The sequence below is a fragment of the Mrakia frigida genome, assembly GCF_051309035.1.
Source record: "Mrakia frigida strain ATCC 22029 unplaced genomic scaffold BDY24scaffold_11, whole genome shotgun sequence".
In the NCBI taxonomy this organism is placed as follows: Eukaryota; Fungi; Basidiomycota; class Tremellomycetes; order Cystofilobasidiales; family Mrakiaceae; genus Mrakia; species Mrakia frigida.
Window position 1 is genome coordinate 233,987 of NW_027481270.1, and position 25,362 is coordinate 259,348.

Sequence of the window (25,362 nt, forward strand, 5' to 3'; positions counted from 1 at the left end):
GAAAGGGAGGAGGAAGGAGAGGAAGGGAGGGGAAGAGGAGTCGAACGAACGAGCGAAGACGTCGACGACGAAGTTCGACGGTGCTCGACTCTCTTGCTCTTGTTACCTTGCTCGCCTTCGTCCCTGGGCGATCAAGACCTTGTGTCTGTCTCCTTCCGGAGTGAGATGCAAAGTTTTGGATCTAGACGAGCTTCTTTGCCCGAGCTCGCTTCTCCAGTCCCTCCTCCTCAGCTCCTCGACCTCTTCACGTCCTCCCTCGTAGCTGTGGATGTACAACAACTCCCGTTTCCGCTCTTTAAGCTTACATTGACTTCTATATCTTCGATCTTCTCTTTTTCCGAACTAGATGACGGTCAAAATCAGCGTGAGCTCGCCTTCTTCGCCTTCTTCAGTTTTGGACGCGTAGCTGATCGAGCTGCTTCTATATCTCGTCCTCTCTCTCTCCGATCTCGACAGTCAATCCCTCTCTCGACTCGTTAGAGCAGGAAGGTCCTTCTCCCGCTGGATCCAGTCCCGTCTTCCAAACCGAACTGGCTCTCCCCGACGACGACTCAACCTACCACCACCCTACTCCTCCCGAATCAACTCATCAGCTCGCCAGCCTCATCCGATCCAGCCAATACTCTTCTTCAGTCTCAGCCAGCAAATCATCCAGCATGGCTTCCCTTCCCGTCCTTCCACGCACCTCCAACCCCGACCCTTCTTCCCTCGCCTACCCATCAGCCAGCTACCCCGACGCAGAAGAGGCCGAAGCGGAATCGCCGTCTTACGCTCAGGATGATCACCACGACGAGGATCAGGATCAGGAGGAGCAGCAGCAGGAGGAGCCTTACGAAGGATATCCCGAGGACGCGTCGAGCTCGACCCATCAGGATCAGGCCTACTCCGGCTACCCTTACGATTCCAACGGCGACGTCACTACCCAAGGAAGCGAATCCGAAGCAGGACCTTCGACGTGGGTTGCAGCAGAAGTCCACGACTACGCCGAGTCGACAGATCCGGAATCCTCTCAGCAGCAGCACTTCGACAGCGCCGTCGAGGGCCAGTACGCTCTCTCTCAGGACGCAGCAGCAGCTATCTCGGACAACTACTACCTCGGGTACCACTCGGGAGAGGCAGGAGGAGGAGAGTACTCGGGAGGAGTCGACGGGGCAGAGGGAGGAGGAGGAGGAGGAGGAGGTCGAACGGGAAACGACGAGTTGGATCCTGCTGGACATTTGAACGGGGAGGGTCTCGGCGATGGGAGTCCTGGGGAGAAGGGGAAGAAGAGAGGTCCCGACGGGTCGTTGAAGAAGGAGGGAGGGAGGAGGAACACTCCGAAGGAGGTCAAGCTGGGACCGGACGGGAAACCCAAGATCGAGCTCGCTTGCCATCCTTGTAGACAGAGGAAGATTCGGTGAGTTTGTTTGCACCCTTTTCTTATCTTCTTGGCTCGATTTTGGTCCGATCTTGACCTCCTCGAAGGGAAGAAGGTCCGATTCGTCGACACGACGCGTTCTTTTCGATCTCGAAGCTGATCTCTGCCCTCCCTCTCCTCCTGTCCCTCCTCTCTACAGATGCGACTCCCTCCAACCCTCCTGCTCCACATGCACCCGTCGCGCCATCGAATGCAGATACCCAGAAGAACGTCGCTTTCGAGGTCCAGGTCGAAAGAAGCAACCTCAACCCAACATCCACCTCAACCCGGACGGGTCCGTTCGAAGCGATCCCCTCCCCACCTCCGAGGTCAACGACCCAACCCTCCATCTCGCTCATCTCCTCCCTACCCTCCACTCCCCCAACGATCCAAACCAGAACCCACGACCCACCGCTCCTCCACGGAAACCCAGGAAGACCAAGAAGCAGAAGCTGGCCGAGGAAGCAGAAGCAGCAGCAGCTCTCGCCCAGCAGCAGTCGCTTCAGGACGAACAGCAGCAGCAGGGGATGGAGGAACTTCAGCATCATCTCCTTCATCATCATCAGCAGCAGCAACTTCAGAACCTCCTCGCCAACGGGAACGGAGACGGAGCTCAACAACTCTCGCCGGAGGAATCGCAGTCGGCCGCTGCGTTGATGGCTGAGGCTTTGGATAGAGCTACTTCGTTGGGAGGGATGGCTGGGCTGAGCGTGGTGATGAGTCAGGTTTCGGAGGGAGGGGAGGGAGGAGGAGACGGGCCGGAGGGAGAGTACCCACGACCGGACGGGGAGGAGCAGCCTCAGCAGGAGCAGGAGCAGGAGCAGGAGCAGGAGCAGGAGCAGGAGCAGGAGCAGGAGCAGGAGCTCGGAGTCGAGGAGTCACAGCATCAAGAGGAGATCCTTCATTCGACGGGACAACCTATGGAGGAGCTCGGAGAGCGGCAGGTCGATGAGGAGATGGCTCAGCCGCCAGACGGAGAGGGAGGAGAGGAAGTCTACGTCGAACATCTCGAGGAGGATCAGGACAAGCAGCAACACCACCTCGATCTCGGAATCGTCGGAGAGGAGGAGAGGGCCGAACTCGCGGAGGAGGGTCAGGACGAGTCGGACGAGGTTGAGGCTGGTATGGGAGAGAGAAAGGAGGAGGACGCGTGAGCGCCGACTTCGTTGTTTTCGTTCGTTTCGTCTCGCTCGCTTTGTTCTCGTTTCTCTCGTTTTGTGACCTGTCCGTTGCACCCCTTTCCTTCTCTACACGCTTTTCAACGTCTTTTTCTGTGGTTTCTCTTCTCGTTTTGTCTTTTCTTGACTTGCCTCGTCCCTCTGCCTCCTCCGTCGTACCCTCACTCGCTCAGCGTCTCGCTTTGTTTCTTTCTCTTTTCTTCGAGAAATCTCTTCCATGGTGCTTCCCTCTTTTGCCATGATCTCGATACCGCATTTGACTCAGCTCGAGCAGGAAAGAAGGAGGGGAGGGTGGTCCGTGAGGTAAAAACGGGGGTCGTCGAAGTTGGAGGACGTCGCGTCGCCGGCTTCGACTTTCGGGACTTTCGAGCAAGACAAACAAACAATATACAATAGGCTAGTAGACGACAGACTCTGCCTTTATCAACTCCCAAGTGAACCGAACCCATTCCTCTGGAAGACCTGGCATGCACCTGAAGAAGAGAGAACCCGAAAGGAAAGCAAAAAGAAGAAGGAACGCGTCGGGATCGAGTCAGCACCACTGGCAAGTTCTCGTCCCTTTCTATCCCTCGTCTCAAGTTCTAGAAAAAAAAGCGGCTGAAACTCACACATGCAAGCAATCTCCTGCCATCGGAGAGAGATGAGCGTCGGGTCTGGTCAGCGCTTGACCAGCGACGTCCATCCAGACCGCTTCTCTGCCGTTCTTCCTCCTTCTTAAATAATTGAACGACTCGACTTCATTTTGAAGGATGTTGTTGAAGGTTGGGATGAGAGGCCAGTTGTAGATGTACTTGGTTTCCGCTCCGGGAGGAGGGAAGAACGATTCTTTGATCGTGAGGACTGCAGGACGTCGAAGATGAAGAAAGAGGAAGGGAGAAAGAAACGAGACGGTCAGTTTGATGGCGACTCGACAAGCTAATCACATTGTTTTCCCCGGCCCTCTCTTCCGAACCATGACGGAAAGATCGACGGAAAGGAGAAACTTACGCTGCGTCGCGTTCGCCGGATGCGAGTTCTCCTTCGAGTAGATCCAACAACTGGGAGTACCTTGGGCGGTTGTTCGAAAGATCGGAATGACAGATTCGATAGGTTCGAGGCGTTGGAAGAGCGATTTTATCTTAGAGGAGGGGAAGGGAGATCGTCAGCATGGGAAAACCGCGACGCGTCGTCCCAACTGGTGCTCACGGATCGCTCGTACATCCCCAGCAACCTCTCAGGCTTGAGCTCCTTGGTCTGACCAGCTCCAGCGAATCTCCCGTTGGCCCAGTGAGGTCTGTGAGAAGATTGAGAGGAAGGGTGAGCTGGAGGAAGAGGTAGGAACCGAGAATGTAAACAAACGCGGGACAGAGGGAGACGAACTTACCCTGTGCTGAGAACGAGCACCGCTGGCTTCGAGGGAGTACCCTCCCCTCCGCTCGTCACCCGCTCGATGTATCGGATCCCTGTTTGAAGAAGGACAACACGAGCGAGAGGAGTCAGCCTTCGGAAACACGACGAGGGCAGAAAGAAAACAAACATTCGGTCGTCGCAAAGTCCACGCCCTCCTCCAACGAAAACTGTCACGAAAGGGAGAGATCAAGTCAGTGCAGTCTGATGAAAGTAGAAAAGGATGGTATAGCTACCTCGTCACGCTCCAAGAACTCCTCGTACTCCTCTCTCGACATTAAGAAGTCGTCTCGAACCGAAGTCGCGACGGGCAACAACAGTCGCTCTTCCCCGACTCCTGCCTCCTCCAACAGCATCTTCGTCAGCGGGTGCTGTACCCTCAAGAAGAGTCCTCTGAACCAAGGAAGATCCAGTCCGTCCGTCTCCGGAATGTTGGCTTCGGTGATGTTTCGAGAGTTGAAGAGCGGACGCGTCCAAGCGTCGGAGGTGACGTTGAGTCGTTTCGACTCTGTGATTGCGAGGCCCATAAGAAGATGCGAAAGGCCTTCCAGGTGCTGACTAGTGATGGAGTCTGCACATGCACATACAGAGCAAACGAGAAACGGATCAGCCACTCCAGCTCGCTTGCCGACAGAGTTAAGGTTGTCGAGCGACGAGACAAGAAACCAAACCTCTCCTCCTTTTCCTCCTTTCCCTCGAAAAGACGACTCACCTCCTACTAAGAAAATTCCACCTCTCCTCTGCAGTAGATCCACCACCATCGCTCTAGCATCCCAGTTCGTTCTTCCTCCCTCCTTTCCCACCCACTCCTAATTCGCGACGTGAAACATTCGACCGTCTCCAGTCCCTCCATCGAAGTCTCGACATGTCCCTCGCCTCAAACCTGCTCCTGGTAAAACCTCTTCCATGTCTTCCCAAGATGTTATAGGCTTCTCTCGAGCCACCCATTCGCCCTGGATGTACTTTGAAGCGAACTGAGCTGAGCGGGGAGAGGGAGAGGACGACGGCCAGTAGTTGTAGAAGGAGAACGATCCGAAGGTGGTCGAGTCCGTTCCGAGATTGTGAAGGGCGAAGCGAGGATGAGGAAGGAGGGAATCCAAGGCTGGGTGAAGGATGAGGACGAAGAAGGAGAGAGAGGCGATGGTGAAGAGGAAAGGAATGGGAGCCGTTCGAGTCAAAAAACGAAGACACATGGCAGATGGAGGAAGAGGTTGAGCAGAGCAAGAGCTTTTTCTTCGCAAGACTTCTCGTTCGTTAACCAAGCACACGCCACTGCGTAAAGAATCTTCCGGTTAACCAGTTCCTCTTCGCAACCGAGAGAGGGCCGAAGAGAGTTTCGAGTGGATTGGAATCAGCCTTCTTCGAAGGCTCCGCCCACGAGGAGGTCTTCTTGGGAAGAAAGGCGTAATAAGCTTCGTCCGTGAACGGTACAAAGGTAACTTGGGCGTGAGAAGCCCTGGTGTGCTCGTGATCTGTTTGCGAAACGACCTTCGACGCGACGCGTCTGTTCTCCTCTTCCTCCTTTTTTCTTTGCCTCCGTCTCTCGCACCCATCCCCATCTGTCGCGAGAAGAAGAAAACAGAACGGAAGATGTGAATAGCTCCTCTTCTACTCAAGGCTCGACTCACAAACGAAAGATAGAGAAGCAAAACGAACCAAGGTAAACACGAACGTCGAGCAAGAAAGAGGGAGATCGAACGAAGAAGGAAGACCGAGTGTAGCTTTGTCCATAGTTGGGTTGAGATAAGTACGAGGAGGTATAGAGGGAGAGATTACGTAGGGTGAACAAGCTGAGTAGAGCAGGCGAGTAGGGTGACGGTGGTGGGGAAAGGGAAGTGGAGGATTGCGTTCGAGAGAAGTCGATTTAGAACGTCTCGTCCTCCTGTCCGGGTGCTCCCCCCTCAGCGACGAGATCCGCTTCGGGAACTTCGAAACCCTCCTGTGAAACCGAACGAAGAAAGAAGCAGCGGAGAATGGTCAGCGAGCGTCGAGAAAGGGAGGGGTCAAGAAGAGAGAGACAAACCTCTGTCGAGTAGAGGATGTCCTGGATCTTGGTAAGAGTTCCCTTCTCGCTCTCTCCGGCGGAAGGATCGCCTAGCTTCTCTTGGACAATGAGCTCAATATCCCTCAGCTGAAAACGAGACGCAAGAGAAGGACGAGTCAGCGACGCGTCGAGGGAAGGGAGAGAGGGAGGATGCGAAACGAACCTTAGCGAAGTAGAAGTCCCTCTCCGTCTCGAGACCATCAACGGATCCCTTCAGGTTGGCGAGCTCCTCGTTCAAAGCATGCATACGCTCGGCGTTCGCTCCTCCAGCTGCACTTCCGGCTCGAAGACCTGGATTCAAAGGACGAACGAAAGAGAGTCAGCTCGAGCCCTCCTTTCTTCGATCTGTATTCCACCTTTCCCTCCCATCGTAGTGATTCAGAACCTCCATATACAAGCAGCACTGAGGACCCAATCTCACCTCCCGAAGCGACCCTGCCTCCCATTCCAGCACCACTCCCAGCGCTCCTTCCGACGCTACCAGCAACAGGAGCGTTTCCAGCTCCTCCCTTTCCTCTCCTAGCGTTGGCGTCGTAGTGTCCTCCACCGTAAGACTGATCGTGGAACCGACGGATCCATTGGAGGAACTCGAGGTTGTCCTGCATCTTGCACTTGACGAGTCGGTCGACGGGGATGGGCTGAGGAAGGAGAAGGAAGGGAGGAGATAGCGAGCGGGAGTTGGAGCAGAGTTGTAAGGACGGCGAAGAAAGAAAGCGAGCATGAGGGAGAAGGGAATAAGTAGATAAGAAGAGGCTATAAGTCAGCGTTCTCGCTCGTATAGAAAGTCGTTGACCGAACGAAGAAGCTGGAGGAGATGGGTTTGGAGTTTGACGTCGAGCTCGCCTTCCTCCTTCCCTCCTCTGCGACACCTCGAATTCCACAGACTCCACCCTCTGACTCCCTGCTGGCTCTCGGCAATTTCTCTCTCTCTCATCCCCTCTGCCTCGTATTCCATCCCTCATCCCAAGGCTCTTTTCTTCGGCGTCCCAACTCCGCTTCCACCTTCGTTCTTCGTTCAACTAACCTTGTCAATCTTCTTTGTCTTGAAGTAGTTTTGCAGAATCTTGAAGTTGTTGATGTACTCGTACTCTTGCCGAGCGGCAAAGTTGACTCGAGACATGGGGACGTCACCTTCGAGGGAAGAAGGAAGGAAGGAAGGGAAGGGGTGAGCTTCGAAGGGGAGGAATCGTCGAGCGAAACCTCGACCGCCTCTACAATTCTAGAGACCTTGAACACAAAGACTGGCGATCGTAGGGAGTATGGACTAACCATATATCGAATCAAGAATCTGAAATCGTCCCAATCGAACGAGTGAACGGTCAGCTCTGTCTCTTCCTTCCCTCCTCTCCTCCTTGTCCCCCTCTCCTTCTCTTTCTCTCGACCAACTCACCTGGCAATGAGCCGCTCCAGTTCCAAACTGCTCGACCTTGGTGTAACTCAGTCCGAGAAGATCGTTCGCCCACGACAGCAGTTCCGTCCGAGCTGATCCAACCAGACGAAGAGAAGGGGAAGGAAGGGGACGGAGAGGTCAGCATCGATGGCCTTTCGCCGCCCTCCTACCGTCGCTTTGAGAGGAAAGCGAGCGAAGTCAGGGAACGCACATTCTCCAGCCATGTTTGGTAGTAGTTTTTAGTGAGAAGTGGGGGTGGGGGAAAGGAAGGATGGGGGGGAGAGAGATGGAGTTGGAAGGAAGAGAGGGAGGTCAGCGAAGCGTTTTTCGAGACGTGCCGTTGTTTTCTTTTCCGTTCGGCCAGCTTTTCCTTTTTGATTTCTCTCTCGTAGGCGGAAACTGCCCCTGCGAGATTCATAGGCGAGCGGCAGCGGCTTCGAGCGAGAAGAGATGATTTAAAATATCCTATAAAACTGGTAGAGATCTCCCAACGAAACGACTCAACCGCGTTCTCCCTCCTCCTCCCTCTTCCCATTCTAGATCTAAGCCTCGACGTTCCCTGCGAGACAGAACAGAACAGCGCAGAGTTGGGTCAGCGCTCGGGTCCTTGATCGACAGAAGAACGAAAAGACTGGGCAGAAGCGACTCACAGAACGAAACAGTCGGTCGTCCAGGCTGAGCGTCCTCGGCGTGCTGCTTGTAGAACCCACTCTCTCCATCCTTGATCTCTCCCTTCTCCAGAATGGCGAGGGTATCCTCAACGGTGATGATCTCGAGTCCGACGAGTCCCAAACTCTTCTCGAGGAAGGAGGCGACGGTGGTGAGGGCTTCGAACTCGTTGAAGGGGAGGGTTCGGTTGAAGGCGACGGACGCTCCGGATTCCGAGATGGCTTTCTGTGAAGAGGGAAGAGAAAAAGTAAAGGAAGGGAGAGAAGAGGATGAGAGAATCAGTAGGTTGCGAGAGAAGAAGAGGGAGGGAGGAAGTGGGAAGGCGAAGACTCGTCGCGTCTCGTCCTCGTCGAAAGAGCAACTCACCTTCACCGCCATAACATGAGGCATCGTCTTCTTGTTCTTCATCAACCCAGCCTTGGTCAACGCCTCCCTAACCTGCTTATCATCCACTCCCTTCTCCTCCGAATAGCTCTCCTGCACAATCGCGTCCACCGTCCTCTGCCACTCGGGCCACTCCTTCGCCACGTACAACCTCGCCTTCATAGGCTTGTTCCTCTCGGCGATCGCAAACCCTCCAACGACCTTTCCTCCCTTGGCCTTCTGCTTCTGCTTATCCAACGCGATCTGCTTGTCCCTGACGTCCTTGACGACGGTTCGAACGTAGGTCGTCGTGGCGAGAATGACCTTGTCGGCTTGCTGAACGGGAGGGAAGAGGGCGTTTTGGACGGAGGAGGAGTTCTGGAGAACGGTAGTCCAGATGTGATCGGAGAAGTGAGGGATGATGGGGGTGACGAGGAGGGAGGTGAGCTTGAGGCAGGTGAGGAGGAGGTCGTGGTGCATTCCGATGTCGGCGGTGGCTTCGGTGTAGGCTTTTCGAGCAGAGTCGAGTTCGTAGTATCCGTATTGAAGAGCCTCCTTGTACCAGGTGCTGTTTTAAGAAGAAGGGGAAGGAGAAGAACGTCAAGGACGACGACGAGGAAGAAGAAGAAGGAAAAAAAAAGAGGGACGAACAGCTCGTAGGCGTTTCGAGTTCGCTCGGTGATGTCGTTCATCTCCTCCTGGAAGGCCTTGTCCCAGAACGAGTCGGCGGGTCCGGTTCGGAGAGTGGACTTGTTGGCCATGGTCTCCTAGATGAGGTCGAACAGCGGGAAGGGGGGAGAGAAGGTCAGCATTCGAAGACGAGAGGACGCGTCGAGAAAAAGAGATCGGGACGAACGTCGATCCAAGCGAGCTGAGTGTGGAGTCGCTGAATAGCAGAGTTGGCGGTAAGCTCCTCGAAGTTGGCGTCCTGGAGGGCCGCAGCGAACAAAAAGAAGGAAGGTCAGTTCGATCGAAGAAAGGAACGAGAAGGAGCGACTCGAAACTGACCTCGATACCATCTCCAGCATCAGCAAGCGACAACCTCGTCGCATCGGCTCCGAACTTCTCGATCGCATCCCTGAGAGTCAGACTGTTTCCGGTCGATTTGGCCATCTTCTTCCCGTTGAGCATGAGATGTCCGTTGGCTCGCATCGAGAGAGGCCAGTGGTGTTCGGGGAAGAGAGCGGCGTGGACGTAGATGCAGAAGGTGAGATGGTTGGGGATGAGATCCTTTCCTGACGATCGAACGTCCATGGGGTAGAAGTACTGGAACTCTCGCTTGAGGACGTCGAACTTGGACTGAGGAGCGGCCGAGGTCGAAGGGAAGGATCCGGATCCGAGAACGTACTCCCAGATCTCGTCGGTCATGTCTCCGGCAGTGATTCCGAGGGGTCCAGGGGTGGCTCCGGTGATCTCTCCTCCTGGTAGAGTGCAAAAAAGCAGGGGCGAGGATGGAAGGGAGAGGAGTCAATCATCGAGAAGGCGAGACGCGTCGAGACGAGGGAAATGAGAAACGACGAACCTTGGAGAAGGTGAGCGACGGTGTAGTAGGACATGTAGATGGTCGAATCCGAGAGGGACTCGACGAGGAACTGCTGGTCCCAAGGGATCCTCGATCCGAGACCGTACGACCTCGAGCAAGCCCACTGCTTGAGCCAATCGAGAACCGCCTCGAATCCGTTCCTCGTCTCGGGGAAGTAGGTGTTCATCCTCGAGAGAAGGCTGTGTAAGCACGAAAAAAAGAACCGTATCGTCAGTATAGAGTCCACGCGTCTACAGACTCGTGTCGAACGAAGAAAAAGAACGAAGGCGAAACTCACGTCTCAGCGACCTTCTTCCACTCCTCCTCTCCGTAGTTGATGTACCACTGATCCACCAATGCGACCACACACTCCTCTCCACTCCTCGACATGACCAAGCTCTCGGGCTCAGCGTACTTGAATCCAAGTCCCTGCTCGATGAGGAGATCCCTCGCCTTGGGCTTTGCGAGCTGAACGGTCTCTCCCTTGAAAGGTCCGATCGACATGACTCCGTTGAAGAATCCCTCCTTGTAGGCGATGTCCTTAGCGTCAGCAAGAGCCTTGACGTCCTTCTGAGACTGGATCTTGAACTTGGCGTAGAGGGTAGGGGCGATGAGGTCTCCGTAGTTAGGAGTGGTGACGACCGAGACCGGATCGAAGGCTGCCCACTCGGCTTGGATCTTGTAGAACTCGGGCTTCTTTCGGAGGTCCATGAGGGTAGCGTAATCGTCGGGAGAGTCGGAGGGGACGGAGGTGACGACTCCGGTTCCCTGAGAAACGAGAGAGAGAAGGCACGAAGGTCAAGGTCAGTTTCGTCGACTCGACGCGACGTCTCGAAACGAGGCGAAAAAACGAGATGAGCTTACTTTGGTAGCAAGAACACCGTCCATGGGAAGGACCCAGACCTCCTCGTAGATGGAGAGGGGAGCCTTGATCTTGGTTCCGACGACGTCGATTCCCTTGATCTCCCCGAGCTTCTTGAGCTTGCCCTCCTCCTCGAAGAGTCCCTGGAAGGACATGTTCTTGGCCGATCGCTCCGAGATGAGGTAGACGTCCGTAGGCGAAGCCTGGAAGAGTCCGTAGGTGATTCCGGTTCCGACGAAGCAGTTGGTTTGTCCGAACCTGAGAGGAAGAGAAACAAGAAAGAGACGCGTCGATTTCGAGGAAAGTCAGCCAGAGCTCACTCCCAGAGCAGTCCAAACTGAAGTGCTCGAGCGAAACTGCGAGAAGAGCTAGAACTCACATGGTCTCAGGCCTGAGAGTAGCAGCGACGAGGAAGACGTTCTTTCCCTCGAGTCCAGGGAAGGTCTTGATGACGGCCGAAGCGTTCTCGGACCAGTTGACGACCTCCATCTTAACTCCAGTGTACTCCTGGGGACCGACGGCCTCTCCACTCGATCGATCGTGATCCATACAGGGCTGTCCATCCTTGGGAGAGTAGATGGTGTTTCGTCGTCCGAACTTGATCTTGTCGGTCGAGTGGAGCTTGTTCATCTGCCATCGAATGAAGGAGTCGTAGTAGGGGTTGATGTCGGTAGTCTGGAAGAGTAGTGTTGAAGAGGTAGGAACGGAAGGTCGTCAGAGGCAGTCTCAAGGTTGACAAAAGCAAAAAGGGAGGACGCGACGAACGATGAAAGATCGTCGCCAATCGATTCGAGCTCCGAAGTCGTTGCAATCAGCCTGAAGGGAAAGAAAAAAATGCATGCCGGTCAGCTCCTCAGCGAGCAGGGAAGGGTATCGAGATGCTCGAGAACTCACCTTAGCGATAGGAGGGAAGTAGTCGAGCCAGTGAAGAGGGTCGGTGAACTTCTTGATCTCCTCCTTCGGCACACCTGTTCCAACAAACGAAGCTCGCTCCAGTCAGCTCTCCGTCTCCCTCGTACGGGAACGTAGTGGAAGACTCACCGATAGACTCCATGATCTGGAACTGGTAGGTCAGCCCGGTAGCCTTTCCAGCGAGCTTTCCCTTGGTCGCCTTCGAAGGATCCTTCATAGCGTCGGCAGCCTTGGGAGGAGGAGCGACAGCGGTAGCGATGGGAGCTTCAGGATCGAATCGCTCGAAATCCTCTCCGAACATCTCAATCTCTCGGATGAGCTTGTCGGCGGCGGACTATGATCGAAAGACGAGAGCGGAGGAGGGAAGGAAAGGGGGGAAGGTCAGCTCGAGCTCAACGCTCTTTCCCAGCTCTTCGACCGCATCTCCTGCTTCGTCCGAGCTTCAAAGAGATAACCAGGAGTTAATAGAGATGAAAACGCACCTTGATAGGCATTCCGGTGCAGTGGAACGCCATGGGGAAGAGAGCTCGACGACCCTTCATTCTCTGGTAACCAGCGGCGAATTCGATCTTGGAGACGGTGAAGGCGTGTCCAAGATGGAGGGATCCGTTCATGTAAGGGTAGCTGTGAAGAAAGCAAAGGCAAGCCGGGATATTCAGCTCAACAGCTCTCTGGCCAACGGCTGCTTCTCCTCGAGCTCAACCTATTCAGCCCTCTCTTCCTCCCTCCCTTCCCACTGCTCGGCCGCTGCTTCTCGCCCTCGCTTCCCAGCTTCCCTTCCCTACTTCACCCACGAGATAAGACCGAAGGAAAGCATGCACTCACGGGAAAGTTCCCATCCACTTCGGGACCTCGTCCTGGATCTGCTTGGGCGTGAGATCTCCCTTTCCGATCTCTTCGACGGTGGGAGCGTTAGTCTCGAACAGCTTCTCCTCCTGCCACTTCTTCTGGAGGTTCTTCTCGATTTTGATCAGGTAATCTCGCTTAAAGGTCTGAGAACGATCAAAGAAACCGTATATTAAAAAAGAGTGGTCAGCTCTTGTTTCGTCTGAAAGGAGGTTGAGCTTGAAAGGAAGGAAGGAAGGGAAGGAAAAAAGACGAGCTCGCTCGCTTCTTCCTTCCCTTCTCTTCCCCTCCCTCCTCTCTTCCGAAACCATGGCAGAAAAGGGAAGTTCGAACTTACATTCTCCAAAACGAGAGGTCCAACCTTGACCTTGTCGGACAAGTTCTCTCCTCCGGGCGCTGCTGTGGGGGTGGTGGTGGAAGCCATGCGAACGAACGATGGGTGGGAAGGGATAGGGAAACGAAACGAAGGGGAAGCCGCTCGACGAAGGATGATCGTGGAGCTCGAGACGAGAGAGGGGAGGTTCGGAATCGGTGGAGTGGTGAGGCGAGAAAGAAACGTTCGCGAAGGGGAGGAGTGAGTGGTGGGTGCAGGGAGAGGAGGTGGCAGAGGTGACTCGGAATTTGGTTGGAGGGCCGAGGACGTTTTTTTCTCGACCGACCGATAAGATTAGCCTTCTGGGACTTGAATCGTTTCTGTGAAGATAAGTATCGACAGTGGTGCATGGGTTATCCGATCTTGCTGAGCTGGGAAGCTGCAGGAGAGAGTGAGAGCTTCAACGCTCGAATTTGAAGCGTCGTCGGTCGAAGATCCTCCACGTCCTACAATCTTTCTCCAAGAAGAATCTCGCAAAGAAATCATTCGATTGATTCTCTCCTTCGAGTTGGGCGGAGAACAGTTTGAGAGGTTGGGACACTGGTGAGGGGACGAAGACGCGGCGAGACTCGGTCAGCGTCGTCTTCCTCCTTCTGCTTCTTCTGCAAAGAGGCGGACCAGTCACCGAGATAGAGCCGTAGAGAGAAGGTTCGGAGTCCTCTGCTGTATAGTGAGCGAACCTGGTCGGAGAAAAAGGAACGAGTTCAGCTCGGGCTTGCTCGACGCGTCGACGAAGACGAGAACGAGTACGAACTGGTAGACGAGCTCCTCTACCAAGCAGGAGGGAAGCAGAACTGCTTATGCCTCGGCCAATCGATCTTTTGATGTTCTGCGAAGGAAGAAGAGAAGCTTGGTTGAGCAAGAGAGAAGACAGGAAGGTCGACCGACCGACGCGCCGTCGAAAGCTCACTTCTCGAGCAGTACCGCACCATTCGACACTGCATCAATCGAGATGTGCAATCAGAAGATAATTTCAAGTAGAGAAGGGATAAAAGAACTCACTCGGGCACAACCCATCATCGTCTCTCCCTCCCTCGACTTCTCACAAGCCGCAATGTTCCTCTCGTCCGGTTTCCAACCGACAGCCAACTGACAGGAGACCCAGGGAAACGTCCCCAACACCTTCACGCCCCCGTCATCCATACGACATCCGTTCTTGACGATTAGGACGAGATGGGCAAGCATGCCCAAATCGAACGACGACCAGGCCTGACGTCGGTTGAGTGGGAGCTGGTTGGGAGGCAAGAGGGATTCAAAGAGAGGAAGGCGAGCTTGAAGCTTCTGAATCGTCGTCTCGGAGGGAAGAGGGATGTTGTAGTCCTCGGGGATGAAGAGAAAGATGTTCTGGAGGGAGACTTTGAAAAGAAGGAGGAGGGAGTGAAACGTGTCGCTGCGAGCAGCCGGGTCTGGACGTCTCTGTTTGTTGATGAGAAAGAGAACCAAGGAGGTCAAAGAGAGAAGAAAGATGTTGTCTGTGAGGGAAGCATGGGACTGACTTTGACGAGATCTTCGGAGATCGTAGCGAACCTTTCGAGAAGAGAGATCCAGTGAGAGCTAGCGTCCTCGCGATGCTCTCGAACGAACCTGCCCCCGACGGCCAAGCCTCCTTGAAAGAAGGCGAGAGTTGTGAGGACGGCGAAGAACTCGCTTGAAGTATCCAGAGGCAGGTCGTTGTAGAAGCGTAGGAACTGGGGGTAGTAGTAGGAGGCGAGCTCCTCCTGAAGGAAGCGAACGTGAGGTCAGAAAGGAAGAGGAAGACTCGAGAGTTGAGCTTGAGCTTACAGAGAAAGCTCGACGTTGTGGTTCCTTCCAAGTCATGCACATGGTCTCGATGAACTGGAGCGACGTGAGACGAAGGGAAGCTGTCAGTCAAGAGGTTGGGGATGGAACGGAAGAAGGGTCAAACAAAGTCGAAGCTCACCAGCTTGACCAGCAGCTCGCACTGCTGTTTCGAAGGAATCTTGGGGACGTAGGTCTTCCAGTTCGAGCTATTGATTCCAAGGAGGCTGGCGAATAGAGCGGGCGTAGGATTCGGCGCGGACATCGAAGAAGGAGAAGGGGAGGTGTTGGAAGGTTGAAGGGAACGAGCGTCAGCTTTACTTGAACTCCTCCTCTCCCTTCTCCTCCTTGACGACGCCAACTTTTATATATCTTCGCCGGCATGTACTCCAGCTATGTTCCGGTGTTCTTTCGACATGAGTTTGGCGTGTTCGGTCATGCAAATCTGAAACTCCCAACCTTCTTCCATCTCACTTCCCACTCCTCCTCCCCTTCCCTCGTTCTACAAGTCAAAATAAACCTAAGCCAGCCCATCCTTCTTCAGCCTCTCCACCAACTCCTCCACACTCGCAACCTTCCCACCTCCCACTCGCTTGGCGGGTTCCGAGAGAGTGATGGTTTCCAATCGAGGCGTCACGTCGACCGAGAGATCCGAGGGAGAGAGGGTCTCGATAGGCTTCTTCTTGGCTTTCATGACTGGGTGAGGGAAGGAAGAAGAGAATGGAAGTGTCAGAAGTCTGATTTCAGCGACGGAAAGGAGCGTGGATGGTAAAGATAGAGTGGGAGGGGTGGAGAGAGGAGAGAGAGTAGGAGCAGGAGGGGAGGAGAAGGGGAGAGGGAGAGAACGTACTGTTGGGAAGGGAAGCGTATCGAGGCTCTGGAGAAGAGTAGAAGGAGGCGAAGAGGCAGATGAAGTCAGCGTCCATCTCGACAACGAACAGAAACGAGAAGGACACGCAGAAGATCGAGTCGTCGAAGAATCGAACGACGCGACCGAACATCGTCCTCCTCTTTGAAAGTCTCACCGTTCAACCTCAAATCCGTCGTAATAATCATCGGCAGCGTTCCCTCGACCGTCTCCAGACCTCCATCAATCTCCCTCGTAACCTCGACGCTCTTTCCATCGTCCCTGACATTGACGGTACTGGCGAAGGTTCCCTGTCCCCATCCGAGAAGACCCGCGAGGATCTGACCGGTTTGAGAAGCATCAGAGTCGATGGATTGTTTACCGAGAAGGACAAGATCGTAAGGGGAGTTGGGACGGGCGATGATTGACTGGAGGAGCTTGGCCTGGGTTCGTAGAGAGGGAGGTGAGGGTCAGGGAGACGAAAGAGGGAAGGAGAGGGGAGATCTGAGAGTGGTCGTAGAACTTACGACGGCGAGAGGTTCGGGAGAAGGAGCGGAATCATCGAGCTTGACGTGAATGGCGTCGTCCTGGTGGTAAAAGAAGGGAGGTGGGGGAAAACACATGGTCAGTGAGAGCTCTCGGAGAGGGAGGGCTTCGATTTCGGAAGGACCGCTTGGTCGAGCTCAACAGCACGATACCTCGTCGCCTTCTACGAGGTCGACTGAGAGTTTATGATGCTCTTCTTCGACAGCTGTGCCTCCTGTTATTCTATTGGTAACCCGGAATGCCTCGATACAGCATCGAGGGAGCTCGTCGTCCTTTCCTTCTTTCAGCCCATTCGTCGAAGCTCAGCAAAAGTGAGCTCCTTCCCCTCCCTCCTCTGCTCTCTTCCGCGCCTCCCAAACACAGAACCCACAATCATCGAAGCAGTGAACTCACAGCTCCCATAGCCAACCCAGTCCTGAGCGTCTCTACGCTCTTTGCTCCTCCGATGGAAACGACCGTGATCTTGTCGACCTTCGCTCCAGTCTTGAGGTGCTTCGCTCGAAGTCGGAGAGCTTCCTCGACAGCTGGAATCAAAGCGAATCGAAGGGAAAAGCGAGAGAAAGTGTCAGTCCGCCTGTATGTGTCTCCCTTGGGCAGAAGAGCGAGAACGATCAGAGAGGGAGGGAGAGAAAAGGAGAAAGAAAAACGAACCGATCTCATCGAAGGGGTTCTGTTCGTTGTCGTTTCGTTCGACATCACCACGGACAAAGCAGAGAAATCAGCATCTCTTTCGCACGCCCTTCATCATTCTAGGTCTATAGAAGCTCACCATGGAGTGCTTGACGCTCTGGTCGACTCCCTGGCCTCCAGGAGCGACTCGGACCTTGCTATACCCGGGCGAACAATCCGAACGAGCAGAAGGAGGTGAGGAGGTCAGCTCGTGTTCTTCGAGCTCCTCCTTCTTCGTCGAACGTACATGGTGTAATCTATCGACCTCTTGACAGGGACGAGAATGTTGAGGAGGGAAGGGAGAGAAGGTCGCATTTTGAGGAAAAGAGATGGAGGAGTGAGTGAGGGTTGAAAGGAAGGAAAGGTCAGAACGTGATTTCGGACCTCGAGAGCTGAAGAGGTTGGCGAATCGTTGCCTCAAACGGCCAGCATCGAGAAGGGGTTTTTTTCACGATCTTCATCTTCATCCTTAGATCCTCCTCGGAGACATAGATCTGGGATTGGAGGAAAAGAGGACGACCTTCGAATCTCAACAGCTTCGACTCCTCTCCTCCTTCCTTCCTCCCTTCAATCCTCTCCCTTCACCCCTCATCAAGCTCTCGACTCTCGATCTCTGGAGGACGGTGTCAGCTGTTCTATCCATCCTGGTCCCGAGATGCTTTCTCGGGACGACAGAGATGAGGGAAGGAGAGGAGAGCGAGGTCGAGAGATGACCGAGCTCACGTTCAGCTTCCTTCCCTCCTCCCCTCTTCCTTGCTTCCGTCTTTTTGTAAATCTCTACAAGAGGCAGTAACATATATAGCTTACGTCTATTTGGTTTTGTCCCCTTGCCTTACAACCTTTCACCTTCTTCATTTTCTCACTATATCTCGTCCCTGAACGAGCACGTCTCCCTCCTCCCCCTCCCCTCCCTCCTTCCTCCTTACCCTCTCAAGCTGGCCTTCGACCTCGGAAGGCCTCAGCAGAATCCCTACTGGCCTCAGAGACGTGCTCTATCTGGGGCAGAGAGGGTCAGCACTTTGAGGTTCTTTGACGAGGTCGTCGTTCAACCTGGCTGGCTGAAGATTCGCATAGACATCTCCGCTTTCTTCCATACTCTTTCAGTCGCTCGGTATCTCATCCGTATTTGATGCTGGTGTAACATCGGGCGAGATAAAGAAGCATCCATCCAGCCAGAGAAGGGAAGCCGACATCATCGGAACGTTGGGCTCGGTTCCTACGCGCGTCTTGGGTTTCTCGCTCGTCCTTTTCACTCTCCCTCTCTACCTCGTAGAAGCAGAGAAACCTCAGCGTGTGAAACGAAGACGCAAGATGGTTACTCTCTACCAGATAGGCTCAGATCCCTCCTCCTATCACTCTCCTTTCCCTCCCTACGACGGGCCTCCTCCTCGAAAATCCCACGACGCGTCCACCCTTTCCACACCCTGTCGCGTATCAACCTTTCCGAAGTCCCTCCCCTCTTACATGGCTCTCCAAGGCTCTCTCATCATGGTCCTCTGTACAATCAACGGGTCAAAAAAGCTTTATCTTAACGCTGCCGAACCTGGTCGTTATCTCTTGATTTCCAAAGGACGCGCCCAGCTGCCCTTCATTTCGGTTCCTCCGTTCGATTCCTTTCTTCCTCCTCAACACCCACTCCCTCCACCTCCTACTTCAAATCGCAGCCATGTCGACGATCGATCAGCAGCCTACAGCCAAACGGACTCTCAAGGAGAGGGCTCAGACCTCTGCGAAGAAATTCACCACGAGGGAAGGGTGGTTGGGCGAGTTCGATTTCGCACACCTTGTGAGTTTCGTGTCCTTGCTTCTGTTGCTGGGATTGGATGGACCTGGGAGCGTTGAGGGGATGTGGCTTGATGCTCTGGAGGAAGTTGGAACGAAGAGACGAACGACCGACTAGCAGAGCAGCGATGGGAGCTCGTCGATCGGGAGGAGGAGCCGAGATAACTTAGCTGAACAGAGGGAGGGAAGAGGAGACGAGCAGCTCTACAGCCCATCTCCTCTATCCCTACATCTCTTCTTCGTGACTCTCGCTGTACTCTACCCCGCCCCAGATCAACTCCCCATCTCAGGTAGAAGAATATCCCTCGGCTCTAGCCGCCAGTCCAAAACAACCTCCGGGCGAGCTCCTCTTCCTCTCGTCCACTCCTTCACGCCTTGGTCTTCCTCGCTTCCCAAGTTCTGACCAACGATTTCTTCTCTTATCGCAGTGCATGCCTCAAATGCCTTATCATTTCGGCAAGGGACCTCAAACTCCTAGGAAGCCTCCTCCTTTCTATGCGCTCGACGCTGATCTCCCAATCTTGCTCGCTGTGAGTGCATGCAGGCTTCTCGCTCGCGTTTCAAGTTCGTTTTACTGACCTTCCTGTCTGTACAGATCGTAGCTGGGTTTCAGCACGCGTTGGCTATGCTCGGTGGATTGATCACGCCGCCCATTGTGAGTCAATCTTTCCTTTTGATGGCTGAGGGAGGCAGGGTCGTCTTCGACGCTTTTTCGTTCTCTCGACTTCAAAAATCTGGAGTGCTGACTTCTACTTCTCTCCTCATTGACTCATCTAGATTTTCGCAGTACGTCAGACTATTATTCCGAGCCTGATATGAGAAAACGAGCTCGAGGGTTGACACGCTGTTCTTTTCCTTTCGTTTTCAGAACGCTCTCTCACTCGACGCTGCCACTCAATCCTACATGATCTCAGCCTCCCTAATCGCATCCGGATTTTTGTCTATGATCCAAATGTCCCGTTTCAAGCTCCCTTTCGGCTACTATCTTGGAACTGGTGAGTTCATCTCGTTGGCTCACGACGCGTCGCATTCTTCTCGACTTCCTGTTCGCTGATCTCGCCATTCTGCCCTCTTCCAGGACTTATCACCGTCGTCGGAACTTCCTTCGCTACTCTTTCTTCGGCTTTCGCTGTCTTCAATGCCTATTATGCAGACGGAAAGTGCTCGACTGTGACTGACGCGTGAGTTGTCGGCTCTCCTCTCTTTCTTGGACTTGATTTGTTCCCTGACTTTTCCATCTCTGTCTCTCGATATCCCAGTGCTGGAATTGTGACCAGATCAGCGTGTCCTGATGCCTTCGGAGCTCTTCTTGGAACTTGTAAGTCGTAGTCGCCTCGATCTGTCGAAGTTTCGAAACTGACGGCGTCGATCTGTTCTTCGTTATCTACAGCCATGCTTTGCTCGCTCCTCGAGATGGGAATGGCCTTCATCCCTCCCGCCAAGCTGAGAAAGATATTCCCACCTATCGTCACGGGAGTGGTCGTCTTCCTCATCGGTGCTTCGCTCATCGGAGAGTCTGGTTTGCTTGCCTGGGGAGGGTCGTCGAAGTGAGTTCTGTTCTCGTCCTTTGCACGCTCTCGAATACATCACTAACTTGATTGATTGCTTTCTCAGCGACTGCCATCTTCGACCCGAGACTGGATTCTTCGCTCTTTGCCCCAACATCAATGCTCCCAACGCGGCGAAATGGGGATCTCCTCAGTTCATCGGTCTTGGTTTCTTGTCGTTCATGAGTGAGTGTTTCTCTATCCCCGCTCTTCTATATTTCAGTGCTGACCCTTCTGCTTCATTTTGCAGCGATCGTCTTGACTGAGATCTTCGGTTCTCCCTTCCTGAGGAACGCGTCCATCGTGAGCTCCTCGTCCTCACCGTTCCTCGAAGACTCGTCCTCACCTTTCTCTTTCTCTCTTGTACAGATTGTTGGTCTTGTCGTCGGAATGATCGTCGCTGGACCTACCGGATACGTCGACGGAAGTCGTCTCGCCGCGTCGCCTGCCATCACTTTCCTTTGGACTACCACCTTCAAGCTTTCCATCTACGGTCCAGCCATCCTTCCCATGTTCGCCGTTTACATCTCTCTCGCGATGGAGGCTATCGGCGATATCACTGCTTCGAGTGAAGCTTCTCGTGTAGAGGTTGAAGGAGTGAGTTCGTCGTCGCTCCTCTCTTTCGTTCAGATGCTGACGACCCTCGTTTTCCTCTCTCCAGCCTCTTTTCGACTCTAGGATCCAGGGAGGAGTTCTCGCAGATGGTCTTGCTGGTCTTCTTTCAGGTCTTGGAACGGTCTCTCCCATGTTCGTCGCTGTCTTCTGCCTCTCCGATTCTTTCGCCTCGCCTCGGCTGACACTTCTCGTCCTTGCTCTCCTTGTTTTTGCCGTGTCTTCAGGTCCATCTTCGCTCAGAACAACGGAGTTATTACTCTCACTCGATGTGCCAACAGGAAGGCTGGTTACGTTTGTGGTGGGTTCATTGAAAGCAAGAAAGCACTCGACGCGTCTCGGTCCGCAGCTTATTGACTTCGCTTCCTCCCTTCCTGCTCTCCTGTTCCCACAGCCTGTTTCCTCGTCTTCTTCGGAGTCCTCGGCAAAATCGCTGGAGGTTCGTCGCGTCTTCTCGTCCTCCTTCTTCCCTCGTACATGTGCTGATCTTGTTCCCGCTGTTTCTGCTCAGTCTTCCTTTCGATCCCTCCTCCCGTTCTCGGAGGTGTTACGACCTTCCTCTTCGCTTCGGTCGCGACCTCAGGAGTTCGAGTCTTGTCGTACATCAAATGGACTCGAAGGGACCGATTCATCCTCGCTGCCTCTCTCGCCTTTGGACTCGGAAATCTTCTCGTCCCTGACTTTGCCACCCATCTCGTGAGTTAGTCAGCTGAGAGCTCTACCCCAAGTCACCGCTGACCTTCTTTTTCCGTTCTCGATCTCTCCTCCTAGTTTGACGACGTCCCCAGCACCAACAGTGGCCTTCGGGGGTTCTTGTCTTCCATCACCATCGTTCTTTCTACTCCCTGTTCGTCCTCTCTCGTCCTCCTCTGGCCTTCAGCCTTCCTCTCACTGACTCTTCTTCTCATTCAGACCTCATTGCTGGGGTTGTCGGAGTGCTTCTCAACTCCTTGCTTCCCTACGAAGTCGACGAGCGTGTCAACATCTTCACCGAGGATCCAGACGTTGAAAGTGGAGCTGCCGACATCAGCAAGAACCAGCAAGGATCGATCGAAGACTCGGGAGACGAGAAGGAGCACGAGAGCAAGGGGCACGAGTCGGGAGCCAGTGCGACTACAACTGCTATTCGCGAGGTCGTTTAGAATTGGTGATGCCGAGAACGCGTCGAGGTTTTGGTTGTTCGTTGTAGAACTTAGTGTACTTTGGTCCTCTGTTTCCCGCTTCATGTTCTCTCTCTGCTGGTATGATGGATCCCTTTACTGCCTCGACTACAGGGTGAGCTGAAGGAGAACAGAGGAGGAGGAAGGATGGACGGATTGAATCGTCCTCGTCCTCTCGTGAGAGTTTCTCACGTCCTTCTTCGCCCAGCTTCGTGAAGATCATCATCTAGTTGGAGATAGTTTGGGAGGGAGATTATAAAGATGGAAATCTAAGATCTGAGCAGACTAAGACAAATGGACGCGTTCAAACCGTCGTTCACTCCTCGAGAGTGCGTCTCCTTTGTTCACCGTCCTCGCATCTTGTCTCCGAGGGCGAGTCGACGACGACCTTCGAGCCAAGCCATGCTCTCGAAGTAGGTCTGAATCGAAGAGGAGATCAAAAGGAGGGAGAGTCAGGAATCCAGCGAGGAGAGCAAAGCGAGAGAAGACAAAGAACTCACAACAGGCTTGACCTCTCGATCCAGTCCGTTACCGTTCATCTTCTGCCACCTGAGGACCGGGAAAGGGAAGGAACGGGAGGTTAGTTTTCAGAGTAAGAGATGAATGGGAAGAGGAGAGGGAGAACGAACGTGAAGTGGAAATCCTGGGAGCGAGAGGAGACCAGATCAGTTCGAAGCTTGCCGAGGAGAGGAGAGGGAAGGGTTCGAAACTTACGTTGCACTTGTTTCGAACTCCGGTAGACACATCGATGGTATCAGCGGCGATGTGGGAGTGGATCTGGTTGCTGGAAGTCGAGGTGTGAGAGACGGTGGCGACGAGTCGAAGGACGGAACCAATTGGGACGGGGCGTCTGCGAGGGAAGGAAGTGACGGAACAGCAAAAAGGCTGTCAGTGGGGCGTGAAGGATGATTTCTGAATCTACTTGAAGGCACTGACTGGAAAGAAATCTCGTCCAGGGATCTGTTCGAGAATAAGAGGCAAGAATCAGTCGACGCGTCTCAAGCGAGGGTGTCTTGAATAAGGAGAAGAGAAGACGAGGTACGCACTGGAATCTCACTGGAGATCGAGCAAAAAGAACAGTGTTCGAGTAGGAGAGCTCGTAGGCGAGACGCATGAGGTAACCTAGAAGAGGAAAGAAGAAGAAATTGTTTGACGCGTCAATGGAGTGGATCGAAAGACGATGAGGCGAAGGCGATGCTACGGAGCACTCACCTCCAAAGACCTGACCATGCAGGTTCCTCTCCTGTGGGTGCATCAAGTAGTCTGCACTCGTCTGAGGAAAGGGGAGAAGGACCGACGCGTCAATCAGCAAAAGAAAGAAGAGCGGATGTCGAAGGGAGGGAACAGCGAAACTCACGACGGTGTGCTTCATCTCGACCCTCTTGATAGACTTTCCTCCCTCCTCAACGTTCTCAGGTTTCGACTGACCGAGCATGAACTCGTGCAGAACGGCAGACTCCTCCGTCGAGGGAGGAACCTTCGATAGAGCGAGCTTGGAAGCCTCCTGTTTACGACGCTTGTGATCTGGAAAGACGAAAAGAAGAGTGAAGAATCGGAAGGGAGTGGGAGAGGACGTGAGCATCGATGAGTATATCTCAGCGTGGGAGACGAAAGATGGAGAGCAAGGAGAAGGAAACAGAGCACGAACCCTTGCCACAGTCGAACAGTTCCTTCTCCGCATCGCTCTCGATGATCAGAGGGTTGACCTTCCTAGCTTTGTGAGTCTTCGAATCCCTAGCGACCATTGTGAATCGACCTGAAACGATGGGAGGAAGAGACAATCAGTCGTCGCGTCTCCGACCTGTTCACGTCGTCAACTCGCTCCTTCCACTCTCATTCGCTCCAGATCGGAACCGAGACTCATATTCACCAAGCAGCAGAGTATCCCCGATAACCTCCCCATCCTTCACACCCTCCATCTTCACGAAGACCTCCATGCTCGAACTCCCGACGAAGCACACCTGCCCGCTGAGTCGTATGTCCTGAACGACGAGAGGACGGAACATGTCCAGACGATCTGCTCCTGCTGTTGCGAGATAGAGAGGTGCTGGTCGCTCGGATTGAGGGACAGATGGTGGCGGGAGAGCGTGTTTGTCTGAAGAAGCAGGCAGGGACGAGCGTGAGCGTGAGAATCGAACGAGGAAAAGGAAGCAGGGAACAGAAGATCGAGCGGGAAAGGAAACGAACACGCGATGGCCCCAGCTAGCGAGTCGAGATGCTCCATGAGTTTACCGATTCGAAGCTGCAGAAGAGGGAAGGCCAGAAGAGGTCAGCTCGACGAGGGAGGAGAGGTCTGAGACGCGTCTGGAGAGGTCGAGAAACGCGAAGAAGGAGAAGACAACGTACCCCTCCTGATGTCGACACGTATTCCGAGAGGAGATCAGGCGAGCTAAGTAGCGGGAGCTCAACCTGCAGAGATGATAAAAGATGGAACAAAGTCAGCTTCTTTGATGACAGAACTCCCCTTCGTCAGACCGCTTCAGAACGTACCTCGACGTAACTCTCGAACATCTTCTTCGGTGTAAGCTCTACGACCTTCGCTGCTGCTGCCTCATCTGCAGACGTCGGCGAGGTCTCCCTATGCTGCCCTGACGGCTGCTCAGGAACGAGACTCTTCTTCGTCGCCTCCTTCTCCTCCTTGGGACGAACGGACAGAGGGTCGAAAGTGAAAGACCAAGGCTGCTGAACTCCTGACCAGGGAGCCGAGGAGTGCATCGGAATCCCTACACGCTCAGCGGGGGTTGTTTGAATTCCTGTGCGAGCAAGCCAAGAAAGGGACGGGTTCAGCAAAGTGTCTGAGGACGCGGTGAAGCGGACATCGAGAAGGGGGAGGACTCGGAGAAAGTCGCAGAGTTAGAGAGATACAGCTCCCCACCTTCTCGTTTCGGTCTGAACCGAAGGAGAGATGGTTGATGATAGCTCTAGAACCGTTCGGAGGCCGCGAGCTCCTTCGTTGGAAGGTCTGCAAGACGAAAGGAACGAGCGTCGTTGCTCCTGCCTCGGTGAGCTCTCCTCCCCTTCCCCCCCCAACTCTTCGGACACCTCGTCCGCCCACCTTTTGGCCCCCTCCCTCCCTTCAAGCCAACGTGAATCCAGAGAGACGGTTTGACTCACTTCCTACTTTCTTGAGCAGCGTATCTATCCTCGAACGATCCCTCTTCTCCCTAGCGACCTTCTCCTTCTGGACTCCTTCTTCCTCCTCAGCCTCAGCTTTGATGGTAGCTCCTCCCATGCGAATTGACGAAGTTGATAGAGGTCTTGATAGTTTGAGGGATCGTGCTGGAAGAAGGCGACGAGGGAACATGAGGGGTAGAGGTAGGAAAAGGAGGGGTAAAGAAAAGGGTCAAGTTGAAGTTGAAGGGGAGAAAGAAAGTTGAGCTCGAGTTCGATCAAAACGGCCTTGGTCATACCCGAAAGACCCCTGCAGGGCTGAAAATGTCAGAAGAAGAATACCTTGACCTCAAAAATCACTGTCATGA

At 54.0% G+C, this 25,362-nt stretch overlaps 9 protein-coding genes across 9 annotated transcripts; 3 read left to right on the forward strand and 6 right to left on the reverse strand.

Annotated features, from left to right (window-relative positions):
* The first annotated feature begins 568 nt into the window (after nucleotides 1-568).
* Nucleotides 569-1,637, forward strand: BDY24DRAFT_25412 (uncharacterized protein). The gene has a single exon (XM_076636806.1). It carries the CDS (start codon nucleotides 657-659, stop codon nucleotides 1,398-1,400), a length of 744 nt encoding a protein of 247 aa, XP_076497652.1. The 5' UTR covers nucleotides 569-656; the 3' UTR covers nucleotides 1,401-1,637.
* On the forward strand, nucleotides 1,095-2,220 carry BDY24DRAFT_385382 (uncharacterized protein). Its single transcript, XM_076639950.1, has 2 exons — nucleotides 1,095-1,396; nucleotides 1,557-2,220. Exon 2 carries the CDS (start codon nucleotides 1,557-1,559, stop codon nucleotides 2,058-2,060), a length of 504 nt encoding a protein of 167 aa, XP_076497653.1. The 5' UTR covers nucleotides 1,095-1,396; the 3' UTR covers nucleotides 2,061-2,220.
* A 712-nt stretch (nucleotides 2,221-2,932) lies between these two features.
* Nucleotides 2,933-5,062, reverse strand: BDY24DRAFT_440454 (uncharacterized protein). The gene is made up of 8 exons (XM_076644525.1): nucleotides 4,673-5,062; nucleotides 4,197-4,531; nucleotides 4,091-4,130; nucleotides 3,938-4,016; nucleotides 3,760-3,847; nucleotides 3,562-3,691; nucleotides 3,183-3,414; nucleotides 2,933-3,047 (listed from the first exon to the last, which is right to left on the reverse strand). The coding sequence occupies exons 1-8, from the start codon at nucleotides 4,719-4,721 to the stop codon at nucleotides 2,972-2,974; spliced, it is 1,029 nt and encodes a 342-aa protein (XP_076497654.1). The 5' UTR covers nucleotides 4,722-5,062; the 3' UTR covers nucleotides 2,933-2,971.
* Nucleotides 5,063-5,357: 295 nt separating this feature from the next.
* Nucleotides 5,358-7,703, reverse strand: BIM1 (microtubule-binding protein BIM1). The gene is made up of 9 exons (XM_076639951.1): nucleotides 7,606-7,703; nucleotides 7,395-7,486; nucleotides 7,274-7,292; nucleotides 7,029-7,135; nucleotides 6,426-6,642; nucleotides 6,168-6,295; nucleotides 5,984-6,091; nucleotides 5,617-5,899; nucleotides 5,358-5,519 (listed from the first exon to the last, which is right to left on the reverse strand). The coding sequence occupies exons 1-8, from the start codon at nucleotides 7,616-7,618 to the stop codon at nucleotides 5,825-5,827; spliced, it is 759 nt and encodes a 252-aa protein (XP_076497655.1). The 5' UTR covers nucleotides 7,619-7,703; the 3' UTR covers nucleotides 5,358-5,519; nucleotides 5,617-5,824.
* Nucleotides 7,704-7,835: 132 nt separating this feature from the next.
* On the reverse strand, nucleotides 7,836-13,171 carry CDC60 (leucine--tRNA ligase CDC60). Its single transcript, XM_076639952.1, has 16 exons — nucleotides 12,906-13,171; nucleotides 12,548-12,714; nucleotides 12,205-12,346; nucleotides 11,852-12,056; nucleotides 11,705-11,778; nucleotides 11,576-11,626; nucleotides 11,190-11,485; nucleotides 10,813-11,068; nucleotides 10,247-10,716; nucleotides 9,949-10,148; nucleotides 9,435-9,847; nucleotides 9,283-9,354; nucleotides 9,078-9,193; nucleotides 8,430-8,994; nucleotides 8,045-8,288; nucleotides 7,836-7,953 (listed from the first exon to the last, which is right to left on the reverse strand). The coding sequence occupies exons 1-16, from the start codon at nucleotides 12,990-12,992 to the stop codon at nucleotides 7,937-7,939; spliced, it is 3,375 nt and encodes a 1,124-aa protein (XP_076497656.1). The 5' UTR covers nucleotides 12,993-13,171; the 3' UTR covers nucleotides 7,836-7,936.
* A 239-nt stretch (nucleotides 13,172-13,410) lies between these two features.
* Nucleotides 13,411-15,095, reverse strand: BDY24DRAFT_25604 (zinc finger MYND domain-containing protein). Its single transcript, XM_076636815.1, has 7 exons — nucleotides 14,863-15,095; nucleotides 14,724-14,777; nucleotides 14,438-14,659; nucleotides 13,944-14,357; nucleotides 13,852-13,879; nucleotides 13,696-13,770; nucleotides 13,411-13,621 (listed from the first exon to the last, which is right to left on the reverse strand). Exons 1-6 carry the CDS (start codon nucleotides 14,983-14,985, stop codon nucleotides 13,712-13,714), a joined length of 900 nt encoding a protein of 299 aa, XP_076497657.1. The 5' UTR covers nucleotides 14,986-15,095; the 3' UTR covers nucleotides 13,411-13,621; nucleotides 13,696-13,711.
* Nucleotides 15,096-15,141: 46 nt separating this feature from the next.
* CIR1 (Cir1p) lies at nucleotides 15,142-17,125 on the reverse strand. The gene is made up of 8 exons (XM_076639953.1): nucleotides 17,030-17,125; nucleotides 16,883-16,940; nucleotides 16,765-16,783; nucleotides 16,507-16,637; nucleotides 16,095-16,154; nucleotides 15,746-16,010; nucleotides 15,571-15,597; nucleotides 15,142-15,416 (listed from the first exon to the last, which is right to left on the reverse strand). The coding sequence occupies exons 1-8, from the start codon at nucleotides 17,095-17,097 to the stop codon at nucleotides 15,241-15,243; spliced, it is 804 nt and encodes a 267-aa protein (XP_076497658.1). The 5' UTR covers nucleotides 17,098-17,125; the 3' UTR covers nucleotides 15,142-15,240.
* Nucleotides 17,126-18,264: 1,139 nt separating this feature from the next.
* BDY24DRAFT_385405 (xanthine uracil permease) lies at nucleotides 18,265-22,090 on the forward strand. The gene is made up of 17 exons (XM_076639954.1): nucleotides 18,265-18,568; nucleotides 18,993-19,094; nucleotides 19,160-19,219; nucleotides 19,342-19,350; nucleotides 19,433-19,559; nucleotides 19,643-19,745; nucleotides 19,824-19,882; nucleotides 19,955-20,111; nucleotides 20,179-20,297; nucleotides 20,362-20,414; nucleotides 20,481-20,708; nucleotides 20,773-20,858; nucleotides 20,951-21,024; nucleotides 21,118-21,162; nucleotides 21,235-21,419; nucleotides 21,495-21,570; nucleotides 21,636-22,090. Exons 1-17 carry the CDS (start codon nucleotides 18,449-18,451, stop codon nucleotides 21,863-21,865), a joined length of 1,833 nt encoding a protein of 610 aa, XP_076497659.1. The 5' UTR covers nucleotides 18,265-18,448; the 3' UTR covers nucleotides 21,866-22,090.
* Nucleotides 22,091-25,294, reverse strand: BDY24DRAFT_385406 (HotDog domain-containing protein). Its single transcript, XM_076639955.1, has 14 exons — nucleotides 24,998-25,294; nucleotides 24,374-24,636; nucleotides 24,230-24,292; nucleotides 24,071-24,125; nucleotides 23,754-23,978; nucleotides 23,532-23,639; nucleotides 23,241-23,407; nucleotides 23,096-23,156; nucleotides 22,930-23,005; nucleotides 22,820-22,843; nucleotides 22,598-22,733; nucleotides 22,513-22,526; nucleotides 22,384-22,432; nucleotides 22,091-22,302 (listed from the first exon to the last, which is right to left on the reverse strand). The coding sequence occupies exons 1-14, from the start codon at nucleotides 25,185-25,187 to the stop codon at nucleotides 22,228-22,230; spliced, it is 1,506 nt and encodes a 501-aa protein (XP_076497660.1). The 5' UTR covers nucleotides 25,188-25,294; the 3' UTR covers nucleotides 22,091-22,227.
* Between the last annotated feature and the right edge of the window lie 68 nt (nucleotides 25,295-25,362).